This window comes from Eulemur rufifrons, chromosome 20 (genome assembly GCF_041146395.1).
Source record: "Eulemur rufifrons isolate Redbay chromosome 20, OSU_ERuf_1, whole genome shotgun sequence".
Lineage (NCBI taxonomy): Eukaryota > Metazoa > Chordata > Mammalia > Primates > Lemuridae > Eulemur > Eulemur rufifrons.
In genome coordinates, this window is record NC_091002.1 from 46,710,909 (window position 1) to 46,729,176 (window position 18,268).

Here is an 18,268-nt window from a genome sequence, read left to right on the forward strand (position 1 = left end):
CATCTCCGCACGGCTCTCTGGAGCACTTGCTGTCAGGGGTGGGGGATCCAGCCCTGCTCTGTGCTCTCTGGTGCCACCACTGGTGAGTCTGTGCCATAGCATGGGGCAAAGATGGGGTCTTATGCGCCCCCTTCAATAGGCTGTCCTCTTTCCTTCTTCTCCACCTCTGGGTACTTTTCTTACCATCCTTCCCTTTTTCTGGTTTTAAAGGTTCTCTGGCTCGCTGATACTCGCTTTGGGTAAGCATAGACAGATCTATTAAGAATAGTGAAGCCTGCTGGGCGTGGTTGGTCGGTCAGTCGGTCTGTCGGTCGCGCCTTTAATCCTAGCACTCTGGGAGGCTGAGGTGGGAGCGGGGATCTCTCAAGGTCAGGAGTTTGAGACCAGCCTGAGCAAGAGCGAGACCCTGTCTCTACTAAAAATAGAAAGAAATTAGCTGGACAACTAAAAATATATAGGAAAAAATTAACTGGGCATGGTGGCGCACGCCTGTAGTTCCAGCTACTCAGGAGGCTGAGGCAGAAGGATTGCTTAAGCCCAGGAGTTTGAGGTTGCTGTGAGCTAGGCTGCCACCACAGCACTCTAGCCCAGGCAACAGAGTGAGACTCTGTCTCCAAACAAACAAACAAACAAAAAAAGAATAATGAAGCCAAGAGATACAAATCACGCACCGTAGAGTTCTCATCATCTTGTGTGTATCTAGACACGTAAGCTGGATGTTTAGTTAGATGAGTACAGATCTTCTTCACCTACTCATGGGGTGACTCTGAAATAAACGCTGCTTTTTTGTAGAAAATATGTCACTGTTGCCATAGAAAGATTTCTTAACTGAGCAGATAGAATCTCTTCCTTGTAATCTCAAGGGGTTGTAGCATTCACACAGCCTTTCGATGGTGAGACCCTATATGTATATATATATATATATATATATTTTTTTTTTTTTTGAGACAGAGTCTCAGTCTGTTGCCCAGGCTAGAGTGCCATGGCATCAGCCTAGCTCACAGCAACCTCAAACTCCTCGGCTCAAACGATCCTTCTGCCTCAGCCTCCCTAGTAGCTGGGACTACAGGCTTGCACCACCATACCCAGCATATTTTTTCTATATATTTTTAGTTGTCCAGCTAATTGCTTTCTATTTTTAGTAGAGATGGGATCTCCCTCTTGCTCAGGCTGGTCTCGAACTGCTGACCTCGAGTGATCCTCCCGCCTCAGCCTCCCAGAGTGCTAGGATTACAAGTGTGAGCCACCACACCCGGCCTGAGACCCCATATGTTTAATGTTTGTGTGGAGGTATTCAGATTCCATGAGTTGAAGTTCTGTTAATAGTTTTGTTTAGCAAGAATCAGAAAAGGAAAGGTCCTTGTAAGTGTGGAAAAGCCACACTGCCAGCTTGTGAAGGCTTGCCACAGCTGTGTCCCCCACTACCCTGAATGCTTGTTTCAAAACTTGTCCTGTGGGTGCTCCTGAACTGGACAGCCGGACTGTTCATACCAGCCCATTCCTGGAGGACGAGGATTGGTGCAGGTTTCTCCTGGTGCCTCACACCCGTGCCTGGAAGGGGGCCGTCTTTCTAAGCCACGCAGCCATGGAGGAAACACCATTTTGCTGGGGAGCCTCCCCTGCAAAAACTGTCCTGGGGAGTGTGGGTTCGGTAGTAATGGATCTTCTGAATTTTTGAGAGAAAGAGCAAGATGGCTTATTTTTTTTTCAACTTCTGCTGGCTCAAAGTAGCATATGAAGATTGTTGTAGTTCAGCACAGTAGGTGTCTCCTCATCGCCAGCTCTGTTTACCAGTTACAGTGTAAAAGTCATAGTGAACATAAGTTTAGGCCATTTTTGCTTTATCATTCTAAGCTAAGCAAACTTGTCACTTTACTTCTTTGAGTCAGCCTTGTGCATTAACAAATCAAACCCATTGCTTTTTGTCTGAAGGCCTCACCCTGAAACTGTTACACTGACCCTTCTCTAGGGACTTTACACTGCGGCTGGTTAGGGTAATTGTCATCACCACCTCTGGCTCCCTGGGTGTTTCCCATGGCTGTGGCACGGCTTCCTGACCGGCGGGTTCCTCAGCCAGAGCCAACAGCAGGGGTGAGTCAGGAGCGGTAGTGGCTGGACCAGAGCTTTTGCACCTGTGTCTGTGTCTTCCTCAAAAAGCAATAGTTCAGTTTTTATCTTTTTTTTTTTTTTCTTTTTCATCCTGGTCTGCTTCAGGTTAATGGTTCAATTTTTAATGTGTGGGGTTCCTGACTTTTTATTGTTGGTGGCTAGTTCAACTTTAAAAATGCAACAGCTCTGAGCACAACACAACTGTGCAGTATAGGGTCCATGGCCTCTAACTGTCTCATCCAGAGGAAAGAGGCTGCCAACCCTGACACCATAGGAAGGAGGGACAACAGGGAGCGGTGGAAAGAAGCAGCAGCAGAAATCCCAGGGGAGAAGGGGAGAGCGGTGCAGGACCAACGGGGAACAGATGCCTGACTCCTTTCCACCTCCTGGCTGTGTGCTTGGGAGGCTTGTTTACGCCACAGCCGGAGCTCCAGGCCCCATGAGGCCTTATCTACCACCTGATTCCGTTCCCGCAGATTCTTCTCCATTCCCTCTCCAAGGAAGAGACATCCCCTCCAGAGGCAGGCTCTACTCCAATCTTCCATAGTATGGGACGTCCCAGGGGGCCGCCTCCTGTGGGCCTGGCTCCCCGCAAGGATGGCTGCAAACAAGCTCCTCTTCAGAGGCAGCCCCAGTGCAGTGCCTAGCTGGGCACCCCCTTTCATCATCCGTGTCACTTCTCCGTGGCACCACCTTCAGAGACTTGTGGGTCAAAGGAAGGTATCTTCAGTCATGAAAATTTACCAGACCAGTCTAGAAAAGAAGGTAATCTTAACCTGAAACAACCACTTTTGGAGACAAGAACCACAATAAATAACCCAGCTAAGGCAGGGGGCTGACCAGGGTCAGCAGACATTTACTGATATCTTCTGTGTGTTGGGAGGTGCTAGAAAACCTTTGGCAACTTTAGAAAAGGAGTACTTTCATGTCTTTTCTTGTGCTGGGAATGTTTGCTATAAAAGAAATTCCAGGTGTGGCATGTCTGTTACCGTTCTGGTCACAGTAGGTCTGTTAAAATTATTGTTCCAGTTGTTGAAAGAACTTCATTGCTTATTTGAGTGCCTACTTTGATGTTCTTCAAAGGTGGTATCTGATGGAGTAACTAAATATTTTTGTTAATAACAGTCTTTGGCATATTTTCAAGTATTTGTGACTACAATATTTAATCAAATTGCTTTTTGTAGATACCAGAGGAAAAAAACCGTTTGACTGATTGACTCAATACTGAGCTTTTAAAACTCATATTGCCTACACTAATCAAGATAGTGTGGTGCCAACATAAGGATGGCCATATAGATAAATGGAATAAAATTGAGAGTCCAGAAATAAACCCTCACATCTTTGGTCAATTGATTTTTGACAAAGAGGCCAGTACAATTCAATGGGGGAAAGAATAGTCCTTTCAACAAATGGTGCAAGTGGTACTGGAGTAACTGACTATCCACAGGCAAAAGAATGAATTTGGACCCCTGCCTTATAAAAATGTACTCATAGTGAATAACAGACCTAAATATCTGAGCTAGTAGGCCTCTCAGGAGAAACACAGGAAGAAATCTTCATGATCTTGGGTTAGGCAATTACCTATTAGATGTGATAGCAAAAGCATAGTGGTAAAAGAAAATTGGTAAGTTGGATTTCATCAGAATTAAAACCTTTCATGCTTTAAAGGACATCATCTAGAAAATAAAAAGACAACCCACAGAATGAGAAAAATATTTGTGAATCATATATCCAATAAGGGACTTGCTATGGTCTGAATGTTTATGTCCCCCCCCTGCCCCAAGTTCATATGTTGAAACCTAATCTTCAACCCAGTAGTATTAAAAGGTGGGGTCTTTGGGAGGTGATTAGGTCATGGGAGCTCGGCCCTCATGAGTGGGGTTAGTGCATCTATAAAAGAAGCTTGAGGAAGCCCTTTCCCCTTCCACCTTCCCTTCTATGTGAGGACGCATAAAAGGCTCCATCTGTGAGGAATGGGCCCTCACCAGAGACCAAATCTGCTGGTGCCTTGATAGTGGACTTCCCAGCCTCCAGAACTATGAGCAAGAAATTTCTATTTATAAATTGTTAGGTATAAGGTATTTTGTTGTGGCAGTCTGAATGGGCTAAGGCAGAACTTACATCCAGAATATACTGTATGAAGAACTCCTACAACTCAACATTAAGGAGACAGATAACACAATTTAGAAATGGGCAAAGTATTTAAATAGACATTTCTCCTAAGAAGATATACAAATCGCCAATAAGCACATGAACAGATGCTCATCATCATTGATCATTGGGGGAAATGCATATTAAAACCACAATGAGATACAACTTTACACCCATTAGGATGGTTATAAATAAAAAGAAAAGTGTTGGGAAGGATGTGGAGAAATCAGAATCCTCACACTTTGCTGGGATGTGTGAAATGCTACAGAAGCTTTGGAAAGTAGTCCTTTGAGGAAAAGATTTTCTCCGAAGGTTAAACATAAAGTCAGTGGCTCACACCTGTAATCCTAGCACTTTGGGAGGCCAAGGTGGGAGGATGGTTTGAGGCCAGGAGTTCTAGACCAGCCTGAACAAGAGCAAGATCCTGTCTTTACAAAAAATAGAAAAATTAGCCGGGCATGGTGGCACACACCTGTAGTTTCAGCTACTCGGGAGGTTGAGGCAGGAGGATCACTTGAGCCCAGGAGTTTGAGGCTGCAGTGAGCTATGATCATGCCGCTGCACTCCAGCCTGGGTGACAGAGCAAGACCCTGTCTCAGAAAAAAAAAAAAAAAGGAAACCATAAAGTCAGCATATGACTCACTCAGGCATTCCATTCCCAGATAGCTACCTAAGAGAAATGAAAACATATGTCCACGCAAAGACTTGCATGTGAATGTTCTTCAAGTTATCCTCCTGGCTCAGCCTCCTAAGTGTCTGGGACTACAGGCGTGCACCACCGCACCAGCTAATTTTTCTTATTTTTTTAGAGACGGGGTCTTGGTATGTTGCAACACTAGTCTTGAACTTCTGGCCTTAAGCAATCCTTCCTCCTTGGCCTCCCAAAGTGCTAGTATTACAGGTGCGAAACTCCACGCCTGGCCTACTTTTTTAAAAAAAATCGTATATGTTTAAGGTGTACAACATGATGTTTTGATATACATATATGAAATGACTACTATAGCCAAGCAAATTAATATATCCATCTCCTCACATAATTACCTTTGTGTGTGTGGCGAGGGGTGGTAAGAGCGTCTGAAACCTTAGCAAATTTCCAGTTACGATACAATTATTAACTACAGTCCTCATGCTATACACTAGATCCCCGACTTATTCACCCTGCGTAACTGCCACTTTGTACCCTTTGACCAACATCTCCCCATTTGCTCCCCTCTCCCCACCCCCGTAACTGTTCTACTCCCTGTTTTTCTATATGTTTGATTTTTTTTGATTCCACATATAGGTGAGATTATGCGGCATTTTTCTTTGGTGCATTTCACTTATAATGTCCTCAGGGTTCATCCATGTTGTCGAAAATGGCAGGATCCCATCCTTTTTAGGGGCTGAGTAATATTCCATTTTATATATATAAATATGTGTGATATATTTATATATATCGTGATTTCTTTATCCATTCATCTATTGACAGTTTGTTTCTATAGTGTTCACGTTTTACAGATAAGACATAGCAAGCTGCATAGAGGCTCTGACTGGGGTGTGGCCCCAGATTTCCAGCTGGGGTTTGAGAGGCTGAGTCGCCGAGGCGGGTGGGGGCTGCATGGGTGTGTGTTCCTGCTGCTGGGAACGGGGCCTTCAGACCTTGCTTTTTCATTGCCTTTTTCTTTTTCGGGGGCTGGTGGGTGGGAGGGGGTTATAAAGAGTTCTTATATGAATATGAGTATGTTCTGTAAATTAATCCTTTGAATGTTACATGTGCTGCAAATATTTGCTCTTGGCCTTTGGCTTATATACTTTCTGGTTGTTGCGACTTTGTCATGTAGAAGTTAATTTTTACACAGTAAACCTTACTGACCTTTATGGCGTCTACCTCTTTCTAGCTTTAGATGACTTTTTCTTGCCCTAGTGATGAAACATATTTCCTACAAATTATTTTTATTCTTTTAAATTTTCCTTTTTTACATTTAGGTGTTTATGGCTCTAATCCAGGGTTTCTCACCCTCAGCCCTGGTGGCATGTTGGACTGGGCAACTTTCTGGGGTGGGGGGCTGTCCTGGGCATTGTAGGATGTGTAGCAGCATCGCTGGCCTCTACCCACAACATGCCAGTAGCACCTGCATCCCAGGTGTGACAGCCAGATGTCCCCTGGGGAGCAGAATTGCCCCAGTTGAGAGCACTGCACTTGGGTTAGACCATGCCCTCTTTCTACAGCTGAGGAAACTGAGGCCGGAAAGGTGGTGGTATGCCCCGATCAGGGTGGCCTAGACAGGTCATGGCAGAAACTTTAGTTCAAAATGCAGGAACGGGAACCTCCGCCTCTCATTCCCATTTTTCTCCCTATAATTCTGGCTGCCAGCCCAGGTTTACAGAAGAGCTGTGATATCAGGCACTGGGTCAGGTGGGGGGCCACGGCAGAGAAGACCATGTAGTTAGACAACATGACAAAGACAAGGACTTCAGGTTGTGATCAGTGCCATGGAGGGGACATAAAAAGGGTCCTAGGACCCTGCAGGCAGGGGGAGGCAGCATTGTTCATAGTGTGAGCACGGGTGGCCTCTCTGGGGAGGTGACTCACTGACGAATCCGTGAGCACAGGCAGGCCTCGGGGTGTGCACGGTGTACGTTTCTGCCACTGTGCTACTGTCCAGGTGGTCTAGACCCCGCTCACAGTCTTATTCTGCCAGGGTGTTTCAGGGGTCCCAAGGCAACCCTTGTGCTTGGGGGGTTTCTAGGACTCACCGGACTTAGTATCTGGTTGTACCCTCAGCTGAGGCTCGTCACAGTGACTGTGGTAAGGATACACAGGCAGGTGGTGGAGTCTGGAAGAATCCATGTGAGGATTCCTTATGTGCTTTCCCTCCCTTGAGGGGACACAGAGGAAACACTTCCCTCAGCAACAAAAATGCGGCAACATGTGTGCGCTCTTTCTGCCCAGGGAAGCCAGTTAGAGACTCAGTGCCCAATTGTTTTTAGCCAGAGGCTGGTTACATACCCTCTGCCTAGCATCTGCCAGAATTCCAGACTCTCCCAGGAGGAAAGCAGGTGTTAACATGAACAATCTGGGTCCAGTGAGCCAAGCCACCCTTATCAGTTAAGAAATGGTGGGAGCCCCCCCCAAACGCAAGTTCCCAGACACCAGTCAGAGGCCAGCCTTGCAAGCAAGCTTTGTCAGAGACAGCGCTCTCGGGCCTGGTATCACAGAAACGTCCCCAGGCAGGGCTTTGACCTGAAAGCTGGCTCAGGCATGATGCAGGCAGGAAAACAGTAGAAATTTACCAAGAACTTGAGGGCCAGTGCCTGGGGCTAGGAGTAGGGGACTGAATTATGGCTTCCCTCTGCACGGTTGACGGAATCTGCCTTCTCTTGTTGGCCCTCTCCAGTGTGGGGCTGCCTTCCAGGAGGACGACGTCATCGTGCTCAATGGCACCAAGGAGGATGTGGAAGTGCTAAAGACAAGGATGGAGGAGAGAAGGCTGCGAGCGAAGCTGGAAAAGGTAATGGGAGGCTTTGCCTCTGCCTCTCACCTTGCAGGCATCTTGGGTGCGCGTAGAGTCTTCAGGCTCTGCCCAGCCTCTGCCCCAGAACCAATTGCAAAGCACCAAACTGCACGTTACTGGCAGCTGCTTAGGGGTTTGCAGTGATCAAGGTAATTTTTATAACCTAGAAAGGCCTGGCCTCTGGAAACGGATTCCAGTCATGGCACAGTGGTCCTGCCCTTCACGCTCAGCTTCGTCATCAGTGAAGTGGGATAGTCTCAGCACCTGTGTAGGACTCGGAGCTGGCAGGAGGATTCAAAGGATCACGACCCCAAAGCTCCAGCGCAGAGCACAGCCCTAGAGAGCCCTTAGAGAAAGACAGCAACCACAATTGCTGTCACTGTCACTGCTTTTAAAAGAGCACATACTTGGTTTCCGTAACTTGTAAAACAAGGGAAAAGTGAAAAGTCACCTTCATCCCAGCAAATCTGAAGATCATGTGCTGCCCAGATCTGAATATGCACAAGAGTCACCCGGCAACCTGGGTTCTGACAGGCCTAGGTGGGCCCTGGGAGCCTTCCTTTCTCACCCACTCCCTGGGCACGTGGATGCAACCCCTCGAGGACCACACTTTGAGTAGCAAGGGCTAAGTAGCCTTCCTGCACATGGGAGCTGTCCCCCTCACCTTCCTGAGCCCTTCTGCTGGAAGGGCGGGGTCACGGTGAGAGACTGTGGCTCCCCAGAAGGGTGCCCAGTGACACTGCTGGTGATGAGACTGAAGCTCTGACCAGTGTGTGAACGTTAAGGCTTTGTTTTGTGGTCCAGGTTTGGAACCACATTCCAGAAGCAATGGAAAGCATTGCTTAATGATACGACATAACGAGCAGGCTCAAAACAATTTATCAGCTAAGAAATCATTCAGTGTGCCATCGATTGTGGCTCCAGCAGTCAATTTTATTAGCCGTTAAGTGTTTCCAGATGGTAGTTACATAATGCAGGTCTTTTGTGAATGGCCAATTTTTCATTCTGTAAAAAAAAGTTAGGCTTAGGGTAAACAGGGGAGAAAACTTTATATGATCAGAACTAAGGCAGGCAAAAAAATGCTTAAAGTATTAGAAAATTAATTTCAATATTCCTGAGGACATAAAATTTTGAAAAAAATAATACCCTGCCTTTGCATGGGTGTGCATTTACCAGTGTCAGTCTAAGGTGAGAGTGATGTCATAGTTTAATATTTTTCAGACGTTTAGGGTTTTCTTTTAATCGTAATAGAAGAAGGGACAGGACCGTATCACCCTGAAGTAATATACAGTTCATGCTTGTGAGGCTTAAAGCTGATGCATGGGCACATGGTAGCAGTGTTCTCATTTTGCACAGATCTGGAGTGATCAGCAAGTGGCTAATCCATTTGCATTGATTCCTTTTATCATTTTGCTTGGGTAGAAAATAATGCATGTAAATGGTTCTATAGTACAAAGAATTGTGGCTGATCTTTGTAAACAAATGCCAATACAAATATGCCATGGAGCAGTTTTATGAGATGTTAATACAACATTCACGAGAAATATTTAAAGAGCTGCTTCATCATCTAAGTGCTGCATTAAGGTTAAAAAACAAATATATACGTGAGTGTGTTAACTCTAAGTTGATTTTCTAAGTTACTACAATTTCTTTATCATAAGAGAATGAAGAGCAGAAAAGAAGGGAAAAAGAAAGCTTGAGATGGTTTTGACAAAATCCTTTTTGACGGTCCCCAAAATGTCCCCTTGTTCTTCATTGCTACCATTGAGCAAGCTCAGTTTTTAAAAAACACAAAAGAGAAAAATTGCATTTTAAAGGAAGCTACTGGAGATTTTCATAAAGCCTGTGACCATTTTACTTTAGTGAGTTTTCTCTGTCACAGACTTCCTGCCAAGTTGTTCAAAGCCCAGTGGAACTAAGATGCCCCTCTCTGCAAAATACTCACCGGAGCTTCTGGGAATGCCTCTTAGATACTGCTACCAGGATACCAAAATACTTCCCAAATATACTCGCAGCTGGAAGCAGAACACAACATTTCCTCTAACTCCTCATTGCTCGTGCTTTTCAGATAACCTCAGCTGCAAAAGGGAGGGCTTAGATATTAGTAAATGGTTGTTTCTGTTTGTTTGAGGCACTGAGTATCGGCCTTCACAAATTTGAGGGCATGCAATGTATGTGTGAAATGAACAGAAGGTTTTTGTTTTGTACAGAGTTATAAAGCACTTTGCATGTGTATGTTACAAGTTCAAGGCCATTCCCCAAGAAATTCTTTTTCTCAATGTTTTCTGGTGGTGGGGGCTTTCTGACGTATTTAGGCTGCATATCTTTAGCGCCATCTTTTGGATACTTAGGAAACTGACATTTTTAAAGTAAATTGAACACAGTCCCGTTTGTCGTGTCTGCGATTGAATTGGTTCTAACACAGCTGTGTAGTTCATTTTTTATTCTTGCTGACCAAAGTATCTATTATGAGTAACAGAATTCCAGTGCCTAAAAGTCTGACAAAAGTAATGCAGAGTTCATGACAATTAGCTAAAATGTCCTCAAGCACTTATAGTTAAATAAACAAATATCAAAGCAGTTTGACAGCTTTGAAAAAGAATTATTAATACTAGAATGGATAAGATTTAGTACCTGTGTATGCTGGCTGGACTTTGCATACTCTTATATACTTTATGTTATTACTCATTAAACTGCTCTTCTGTGTACAGCAGTCAACATTGGTATTACAGAAATCTGTCATCTTCATAAAAATGTTGGAGAATGTGATTTTTGGAAGGTAAATATAAAATTAAGCAAGATCTGTACAGATGCACTCTGTGTGAAACAAAAATGTGTAACTGGAAGCATGTAAAGGATTAAGGTTTAGAATTTATGAATATCAAAGTCTTCTTCAGGATGAGTTACCTGCTTACATAACCTGCATCGGCCTGTCAAACAGGGTCCCAGGTCAGGGGGCAGCCACGCTGGCACTGAAATAGAGTGAATCTGAGCACATCCTCCAACGTCCTCTTTCTTTTTACAGAAAACAAAGAAACCCAAAGCGGCAGAGTCGGTTTCAAAATCAGATGTTGTTGAAGGTAAGATATTATAAGAGGTCCTTATTTTAGCGATATAAAACTGTAGGGCTGTTTCCTAAAATAAGTTCATGCTTTTGTTTTGTTTTTGTTTTTGTTTCTCTTACTTCGTTTCTTTTACAGAAGCCCCGGGGCCATCAAAAGTTACGGCAGAAAAGCCTGAAGAAACTGGCCTTGATTTTAGAGAGAAGAAAACCAACTCTGCTCCCAGGAGTGCAGGTGGGTCCTACTGCACAACAGTGAGCTGTTCAGGCAGCTGGAGACCCAGAGCTTGCATCCTGGTGTCACTGCAGTGAGGGGAAGAGAAAACTCCAGCTCATCCTAAGTCATGTCTCTAGGTGGCCATTGAGCTCTCTCGAGGGGGTAACTAAGACATATTTAACAAACCCCTTCATCAGGAGCCCTGGCAGGATTGACAGGGTCTGGGCACAAATGCTGATCATTCAGTTTTCCTGTTGAGTAAGTGCTTGGTATCAAGCTTTAGAGGCTGCACCAAGAACTGGCTCAGAGATTGGGCAGGAGTATTTCCAACATCTAGACAGTTGGGGTTTTCACGGGCTGCACACCATGCCTCTCAGAGTCCCTTCCCTCTGCCTGCCTCTTGGCCAAGGGTCACAGTTTCTCCTGAAACTCAAGTATATTTAACTAAAGGAACATAACGTTTATTTCACAAAAAGAAAGATTCATTAGGTAAAAGAATGTGTGGTCTGGTCTTGTGTTATAAATAGCATCCACGATGGCCGATGGTTCTAGACATGGCACTACACGGTGCGGGAGAGGTCACTCAGGTTCCTGTGCCTCCATTTCCTCCCCCCGTAAAGCAGGCCCCGCCTGGTGAGGGCAGTCTAATTTAGCCCATTCCTGGTGCTGGGACCAGTGCCTAGCACAAAGCAAGGAGTGGTTAGTAGGATATTAAATGATAGCTTTCAGTGTCGCAGCTGTCTGTTTTGTGGGAGTTGGCAAGTAAGGTCATTATGTGCTTTAGCGTTCACCAGAGCAAGTAGGAGAACACCTGGGCGCAGCAACTGACATGCTTCCCTTCCGAGAATTCGATGTTTGGAATGATCTTTAGTCCCAGCCCTAAAGATTTTGGCTTTTCATTTTTTCCAGCAATAAATGAGAGCTCCTCTGGAAAAGCCAGGAAGCCCCCCTGTGGGGCCATGAAGAGGTCCATCGCTGAGAGCGAAGAATCAGAAGCCTACAAGTCCCTCTTCACCACCCACAGCTCAGCCAAGCGATCCAAGGAGGAGTCAGCCCACTGGGTCACCCACACATCCTACTGCTTCTGAAGCCCATGCCTGCGCTCCTCCCTCCAAGAAGGTTCTTGTTAGTTTCCCTGTAGGCCAGTTGTTGTGATTCTCTGATTGTAGCGTGTATTCTCTGGTGGTGTTCCTTTGCACGGTGTCATAAACTTGTCCTCACCAACCTTGGAGCAGGTGTGGTCACTCTTGCTGTGAGGCACATTGGTTCTACAGGGCCACAGTGGGTGGCTGCAGAGTGACTGTCTCCCTCTCCTGCAGGCCCGAGTGCGTACTCAATTCCACCTGCAGGTGCACTTGGACTGTTCATGGCCGGAATTTCATGTTGGCGGCACTTCCTATGCTTGCAATCATGAGAGACTCCAGGTTTCTTCTGGGTGTGTGATTGGCTCATTTTGACTAAAATTCTAATGATTTTGCTGCCAGTGGTAAATTAAGTAGGGCAAATGAAGCCGAGCTTTCGAAGGGACGAATTTCAAATACACTCTGCCTCCTGGAGGCTCTGAAGGGCTTCGTCCCTCTGCCCCCGCCCTGGAAGGAGCTGGGAGCCCTGCTTTTCTGGGCACAGGGAGTCTTCCCTGTCTCTCCGTTTGGTAGATAGCAGAGACTTAGCTGGGCACCTCATGATTTGGTACAAAAATAAAGCTGCTCTGCCTTTTCTCTCATCTGTCTGTACTTTTTCCTTCTCTGCCTTGCACTCGTGCTTTGGTAGGAACAGTGCAGCCTTTGCACCAATGGTGATGGGCTCAGCCACCAAGTCCTGGGCATTCCACCTTTTCTCCCTTCAGCAGAAGGTAAAAGGGGGAGTTGTACACAAAATTGGTGCATTTCCTCCATCCATAATGTGTGTTGAAGTCAATAGTTACTGAAACTTCTCATGAAACTGCTGATGATGGATCAAGAGTCCCCAGGCTTCAACACTGCTAGAAAGTGCTAGAACGTACACGGTATATTGAGACGATTCTCTGTGCTGGATCCCAGGGCCCTGGGTTTCCTTCAGAAGCAGGAGAAGGAGCCAGGGAGGACGGTGAGAGGGTGGGAGGTGAGCAGGCAGGGTCTGTGTCCCCCACGGACACGGACACGGTGGGGGGATTCCAGGGAGTTGGGGGAACCCCCTGTGCTTTCTAAAACCCCAGGTGTTTCTCTGCTTCACAATGATGGGACGGTCTGGCCCCAAGGACGTTTTGACATTGTCTGTATGGAACAATTAATCAGAATTATATTAACCAATGAATTTTTGTTGTGGACTTTTCTAGAATAAACTCGAGTTAGCCATTTTATTTCCCTGATCAATTTTCTACACAGCCCAGTTAAAGCGTTTTCTAGTTGCTGGGTTTTTTCCCTTTCTTTCTTTTGTTAAATTATTTTCGTAACAATTTGTTCCTTTTTTAATCAGTTGCAGTTATTTTCTCTCATACTTCTCTCTATTTTAACTTTACAAAGAAAACTTGACCAATCCTTTTAGTCAAATTTTACTTATTACAGCTTCTGTCATCATGAGGTATTCTTGTTATTTTCATGACCTTTATTTCTACCAAGTTCAATTTTCCTAATTTTAGCCTTAATCAACTTTATTTTGCATTGATTATTTTGACTGTGTCCAGTTTTTTCCAGTAACCCAGTGACAGTGTCCTCAACATCAAAAGTTCAGTATCTCCAATGGCTGTGCTTCCCTCCCCCTGCCCCTGGGGTTATCCTTGGGGGAGGGAGAAGGGCTTCTCTGGAGAGTCCTAGCCAGCCTTCAATATTTAGCAAAGGCATCACCTCTCCGGGGCTCCTACCCCACTGTACCCAACCCCCTGCAAGTGCCTGACGTGGTGGCACCGAGGGCAGGCAGAGCTCATGGCTGGTGTGGTGTTCAGGGCTCCCCTGAGGAGCCAGGCACTGAGAGGCCTCATCTGCTGGGGCTCCGCGACCCAGTGAGGTAGGACAGTGGCCGTCACCCCGTCTTACAGGGGAGGTGCCTGAGGCTTTGCAGTTCTGCTGGTCACGCCCCTCACCGGGCTGTGTCTTCCACACATATGGCGGTGGGGGCTGCGGGAGGCTCGCGCACAGGGTTGGGGGGCCAGGTTCCGGCGCTGGACCAGGCAGGCAAGAGGGGATCCGCCGGCTTCCTCCTCGGCCCACCCAGGCCCAGGCCGCTTTTCCAGAGGTGAGGGAGCTGGGAGGAGAAAACCAAGAGGATGAAGAGACTCCCTGAAATGTGTCTGGTTAGCTTCCCACTGTCCTTTATTCCCAAGAAATGAAATCAGCGCCTCCCCAGAATGAACTGAGAAGATTGTCACTCAACCCCACGAACCTTTTGACCCGGAGAGAAGTTCGGCTCCAAGATCTTCCTAGCGCTCACCTACCTTTCCACAGGTCCTGTCCTATTGAAAAGTAATCTAGGCTTTTGAACGCAATGCAGAAAAAAATGAAATTCCTACTGTTAAATACACAGGAACATTTCCAAATAACGAAAATCACGTGTGACAGAACTTCCTGGGCGTTCCTGTTGTTTGGGGTCATTCATGTAACTAACTCTGTTTGCCCTCACTGCGTCAAGGCACCATAACACCACATTGCAGAGTGCTGTCTGGGGCAGTTGACTTAAAATACAGGCTGCGTGTGGTCACGGGCCCCTCAGGACAGGACACTGGCGCCCAGAGCAGTCAGACTGGGGAGACTGGGAACCAGACGCTGGATGCCAAGACGCGCCTCCAAACTGAGGTCAGGCGCCCTCCTCACATGGGCCACACTGAAGTCCTAGCCGCCGGGGGAGGGGTGCCTGTTTGCTCAGCAGCCCTTAGGACCTGCCTCTCTCCAGGCCCTGCCAGGCAGTGTCTGGCCGGAAGCCCCCACCCTCTAGCCTATGCTGAGCTGTGCTCCTGCAGGGGAATCTGTGCAGCACCGGGCCCCTTTTGCTTTTCCAGAACAGTCTTCTGGAATGTCTTTGTTGCTCCCCTGAGCTCAACACAGTTTAAGGCACGATGAGGGTGCCCAGCAGACCTGTGAATATTCCTTTAGACTCCACAGAAAGTTGAACTCCTTCCTTAGCAAGGTTGCTCTACGGGTGACCCTGGGGAACAAGTGAGTGCAAGCCTGGTGTTCCATTAACCAGGATCTCCTGCTTCATGGCACTTAACAACTGATGGTTTCAGATATACTGGTGAGTCCTAGGTTATTCCCAGCATCGGGCTTTGTTGTCAAACAGGCTGTTCCTTCTTACTTGGGGTCTTCACACGGGCCCAGATGTCAGCCCCCTCCCCATGTCACCCAGCCACCTCCTAATCATCTCTCGAGCTCTACCCAGATGTCTTTTTTCTGGAAAGTCTTCCTGCATAACCTAATTTAGAGCAGTCCTTTTGTTCTCATCTCTAAAGTTCTCTGTTCTTATCACATTTTAATTTAGTAAAATATGCTCTTAACCCAGGGACTACACCCTCCCAGTAAGGTCAATGGCGGTGTGAGGTGATAGGGAGTGCTGGGGACTGCGGAGAGAACACAGCCACCGAGGGCAGCTCCTGCCTGGCTCCGGCAGGGTGGCCCCGTGGGAGTGTGGGCCCAGTGCTACCAGCAGGGAAGCCAGAAATCTGGAGTTCTTAAATGAAGTTCCCTTCGCATGTAAAGCTGGCAAATAATTATTTTTAGAAACAATATAAGCCAAACAAAATACATCGGGGGCTCTTAGCTTGTAGCCTGTGGTTTAGTATCTTTCTTTTCCAATCAGCTCTCAGCTCCACGGGGGCACATTGTGTCTCTGCGCTGCTCACCACAATGTCCAGATCAAACAAATGAAAAACAGAAATAGCTGATATCCTCTCCCCACAGAGCCCTGGGGCCGGAAAGAATGTACTGGCAAGGAGATGGCATCCCCGCTTCCCATCCTCTCTTTTTTGTTGCCTGCTGGAAATTTCTCCATCTCCCTTTAAGTCCTCCTCCCGGGCTACCACTGTGAACCTCATTAGCCTGCACCCTGAAGTCATCACAATGGCCAGGTGGCCTCTGGCTCAGGGCCCTCTGTGACATCACCAACGTCCCAGCCCTGGGTGCCTGTCTCCCAGTTGCGAGGACAAGCAAACCCACCATGAGCGACTTCCTCCCCTGCCTCTGCTCACCATGCGGATGCTGAAATGGTTCTTGTTCCTGCCTCTGTGCTTCTCCTGTGGCTACGCCTTCATGTTTCCTCCCCTGAGAGATAAGGCCAAAGAACCCCAGGGGAAAGTGCCTTGCGGGGGGCACTTTCGGATCAGGCAGAATCTACCGGAGCAAGCCCAAGGCTGGCTTGGGAGCAAGTGGCTGTGGCTTTTTTTCGTTCTTGTGCTCTATGTGATACTGAAGTTTCGAGGAGATAGTGAGAAGAATAAGGTAAGGATAAAGAAGAAAAAAGTAAGGTTTTTTGTACACCGCATTGATGCAATCTCAGACTCAGAGAAACAGATGTTCTAGTCAGTTTCGGCAGGACTGTTAAGTGTGATGAATTTGAATGGAAAGTACCTACCTCATGGTCCTGGGCAAGCTGGCAAATTCACTTCCTGATATATCTTTAGTGAAGACAGTAGCCCCTAAATCCACAGAGGTTGGGACAAACAGTTGAAAATGACTTTTTGCTTATTGGCTCACAATTGTTCCTGTTAAATGAATTTTTGCAAGTTGAGAAGAGATTCAAGAATTTATGTTGTGTTTCAGAAGGTTTCAACATTATTCACAGAGCCAGATTCCCTGTCCCCTGATTTTTAAAATTTTCCTAGTGTTTGACTTATTACAAATTTTTGAACTCAATGGAAATGGTATTGTTGTCCCAAGGAAATATGAGTCCTGTACTAAAGGGTAAAGGTGTAAAGTAGTAACAGCTGGTCCCCAAAGTGACTAAACAATTCTTTCAGGTAGAAGGGGACAGGGAGAGAAATACTGCAGTGTGTTCTCTCTTAGATAGACCCAACACTTCATGATACCGTGTCCAAACTGACTAGAGCAGGGGTTGGCAAACTTTTCCTGCAAAGGGCCAGATAGTAAAGATTTTCAGCCTGGTGAGCCATATGGTCTTTGTTGTAACTACTCCACTGTGCTGTTGTAGGATGAAAACAGCCATAGACTATACACAGATGAACAAGCATGGCCGTGTTCCAATAAAACTTTATTTACAATAACAGATGGTGGGCCAGATTTGGCCATAGTTTGCCAATGCCTGGACTAGAGCAATGCCAGAGCCTTCTTTTCTTACATGAGCCCAGCTCTCTTGGAACTGTGTCAAAACCAGCAAAGTCAACGGTATTACTCACCTTGAATATCTTTCTTGACAGGAGCAGAATCCTCCTGCCCTTCGAGGCTGTCCATTACGCTCTCCACTAAAGAAAAATCAAAATGCCTCCCCCAGCAAAGAGTATGCGTTCAATGCCTTAACCCAACTCGAGATTGACCTTGTGAAATTTATGTCCAAGGTGCGGAATCTTAAGGTCGCCATGGCAACTGGCAGTCACCTCAAGCTTCCAAGCTCAGAGGTACCCGGAGATCCATACAATAATGTTACAATATATGAGGTATGGGGAGAAGAAGACTCTGACTGAATGGATTTGTGTCAAAGTAGGAGAGAAAAAAGTTTGAGTGTTGGCAAACAGTATGCAAACCAATAAAACTATTCTGAAGAAAAAGAATTCCCTCATGAGACCTTGCTTGTTTGTTTGTTTGTTTGTTTAACTAGAAGAAAAAGATGAATGTGAGACAGTAGCCATAGCAGTTCTTGTTTGTTTTGCCTTTCACACTCGCTCTGGAGCTGCGGGGGGTAAGTGTATCGGAAGCCACACAGAGAGAGACACATGACGACACTCTTGACCTTGGTGCAGTGGGCCCTGTAGGCTGATGAGGCTGTGGAAATTTGGGATAAGATACTCATATCATTTTCATAGAAACTCTTGTTTTCTTCTTTGTAGTATCTGTGCAAGATAAGGAACCGATTTTTATCTTTATGATTTATTACATTACAAAGGACAACTTTATAGGTTTAAAATCATAAAATGATTCAATTAGGAGGGATATATTCTAGAATCATTTGATTTTCGTACCACCAGAAAAGTCATTTTTATTCATTCTGTCATATGGATTCCATGCATTGACTTTGTCTTCTACAAAACTAGCAGTTACATGTGTCTATAGTTGGATTAAGAAAAAGAACAATTCATACTTTCAGTGTCATTGGAGT

At 46.1% G+C, this 18,268-nt stretch overlaps 2 protein-coding genes and 1 non-coding gene across 4 annotated transcripts in view; 2 read left to right on the forward strand and 1 right to left on the reverse strand.

Annotated features, from left to right (window-relative positions):
* RTF2 (replication termination factor 2) overlaps positions 1-13,356 on the forward strand; it is a 43,955-nt gene extending 30,599 nt beyond the window's left edge. The window contains exons 6-9 of one of the 2 annotated variants that reach the window (XM_069495576.1): positions 7,638-7,751; positions 10,780-10,834; positions 10,955-11,050; positions 11,942-13,356. In XM_069495576.1, coding sequence (XP_069351677.1) covers positions 7,638-7,751; positions 10,780-10,834; positions 10,955-11,050; positions 11,942-12,120 — 444 coding nt within the window. In that variant the 3' untranslated portion in view covers positions 12,121-13,356. The remainder of the gene's footprint in view (positions 1-7,637; positions 7,752-10,779; positions 10,835-10,954; positions 11,051-11,941) is intronic. The other variant, XM_069495577.1, reaches the window with a different exon arrangement.
* LOC138401341 (small nucleolar RNA U54) lies at positions 1,716-1,780 on the reverse strand. The gene has a single exon (XR_011236491.1). It is a non-coding gene; the product is annotated as a small nucleolar RNA U54 (small nucleolar RNA).
* Positions 13,357-16,188: 2,832 nt separating the features above from the next.
* LOC138400742 (protein FAM209-like) lies at positions 16,189-17,636 on the forward strand. The gene is made up of 2 exons (XM_069495785.1): positions 16,189-16,437; positions 17,373-17,636. The coding sequence occupies exons 1-2, from the start codon at positions 16,189-16,191 to the stop codon at positions 17,634-17,636; spliced, it is 513 nt and encodes a 170-aa protein (XP_069351886.1).
* Positions 17,637-18,268: the final 632 nt, after the last annotated feature.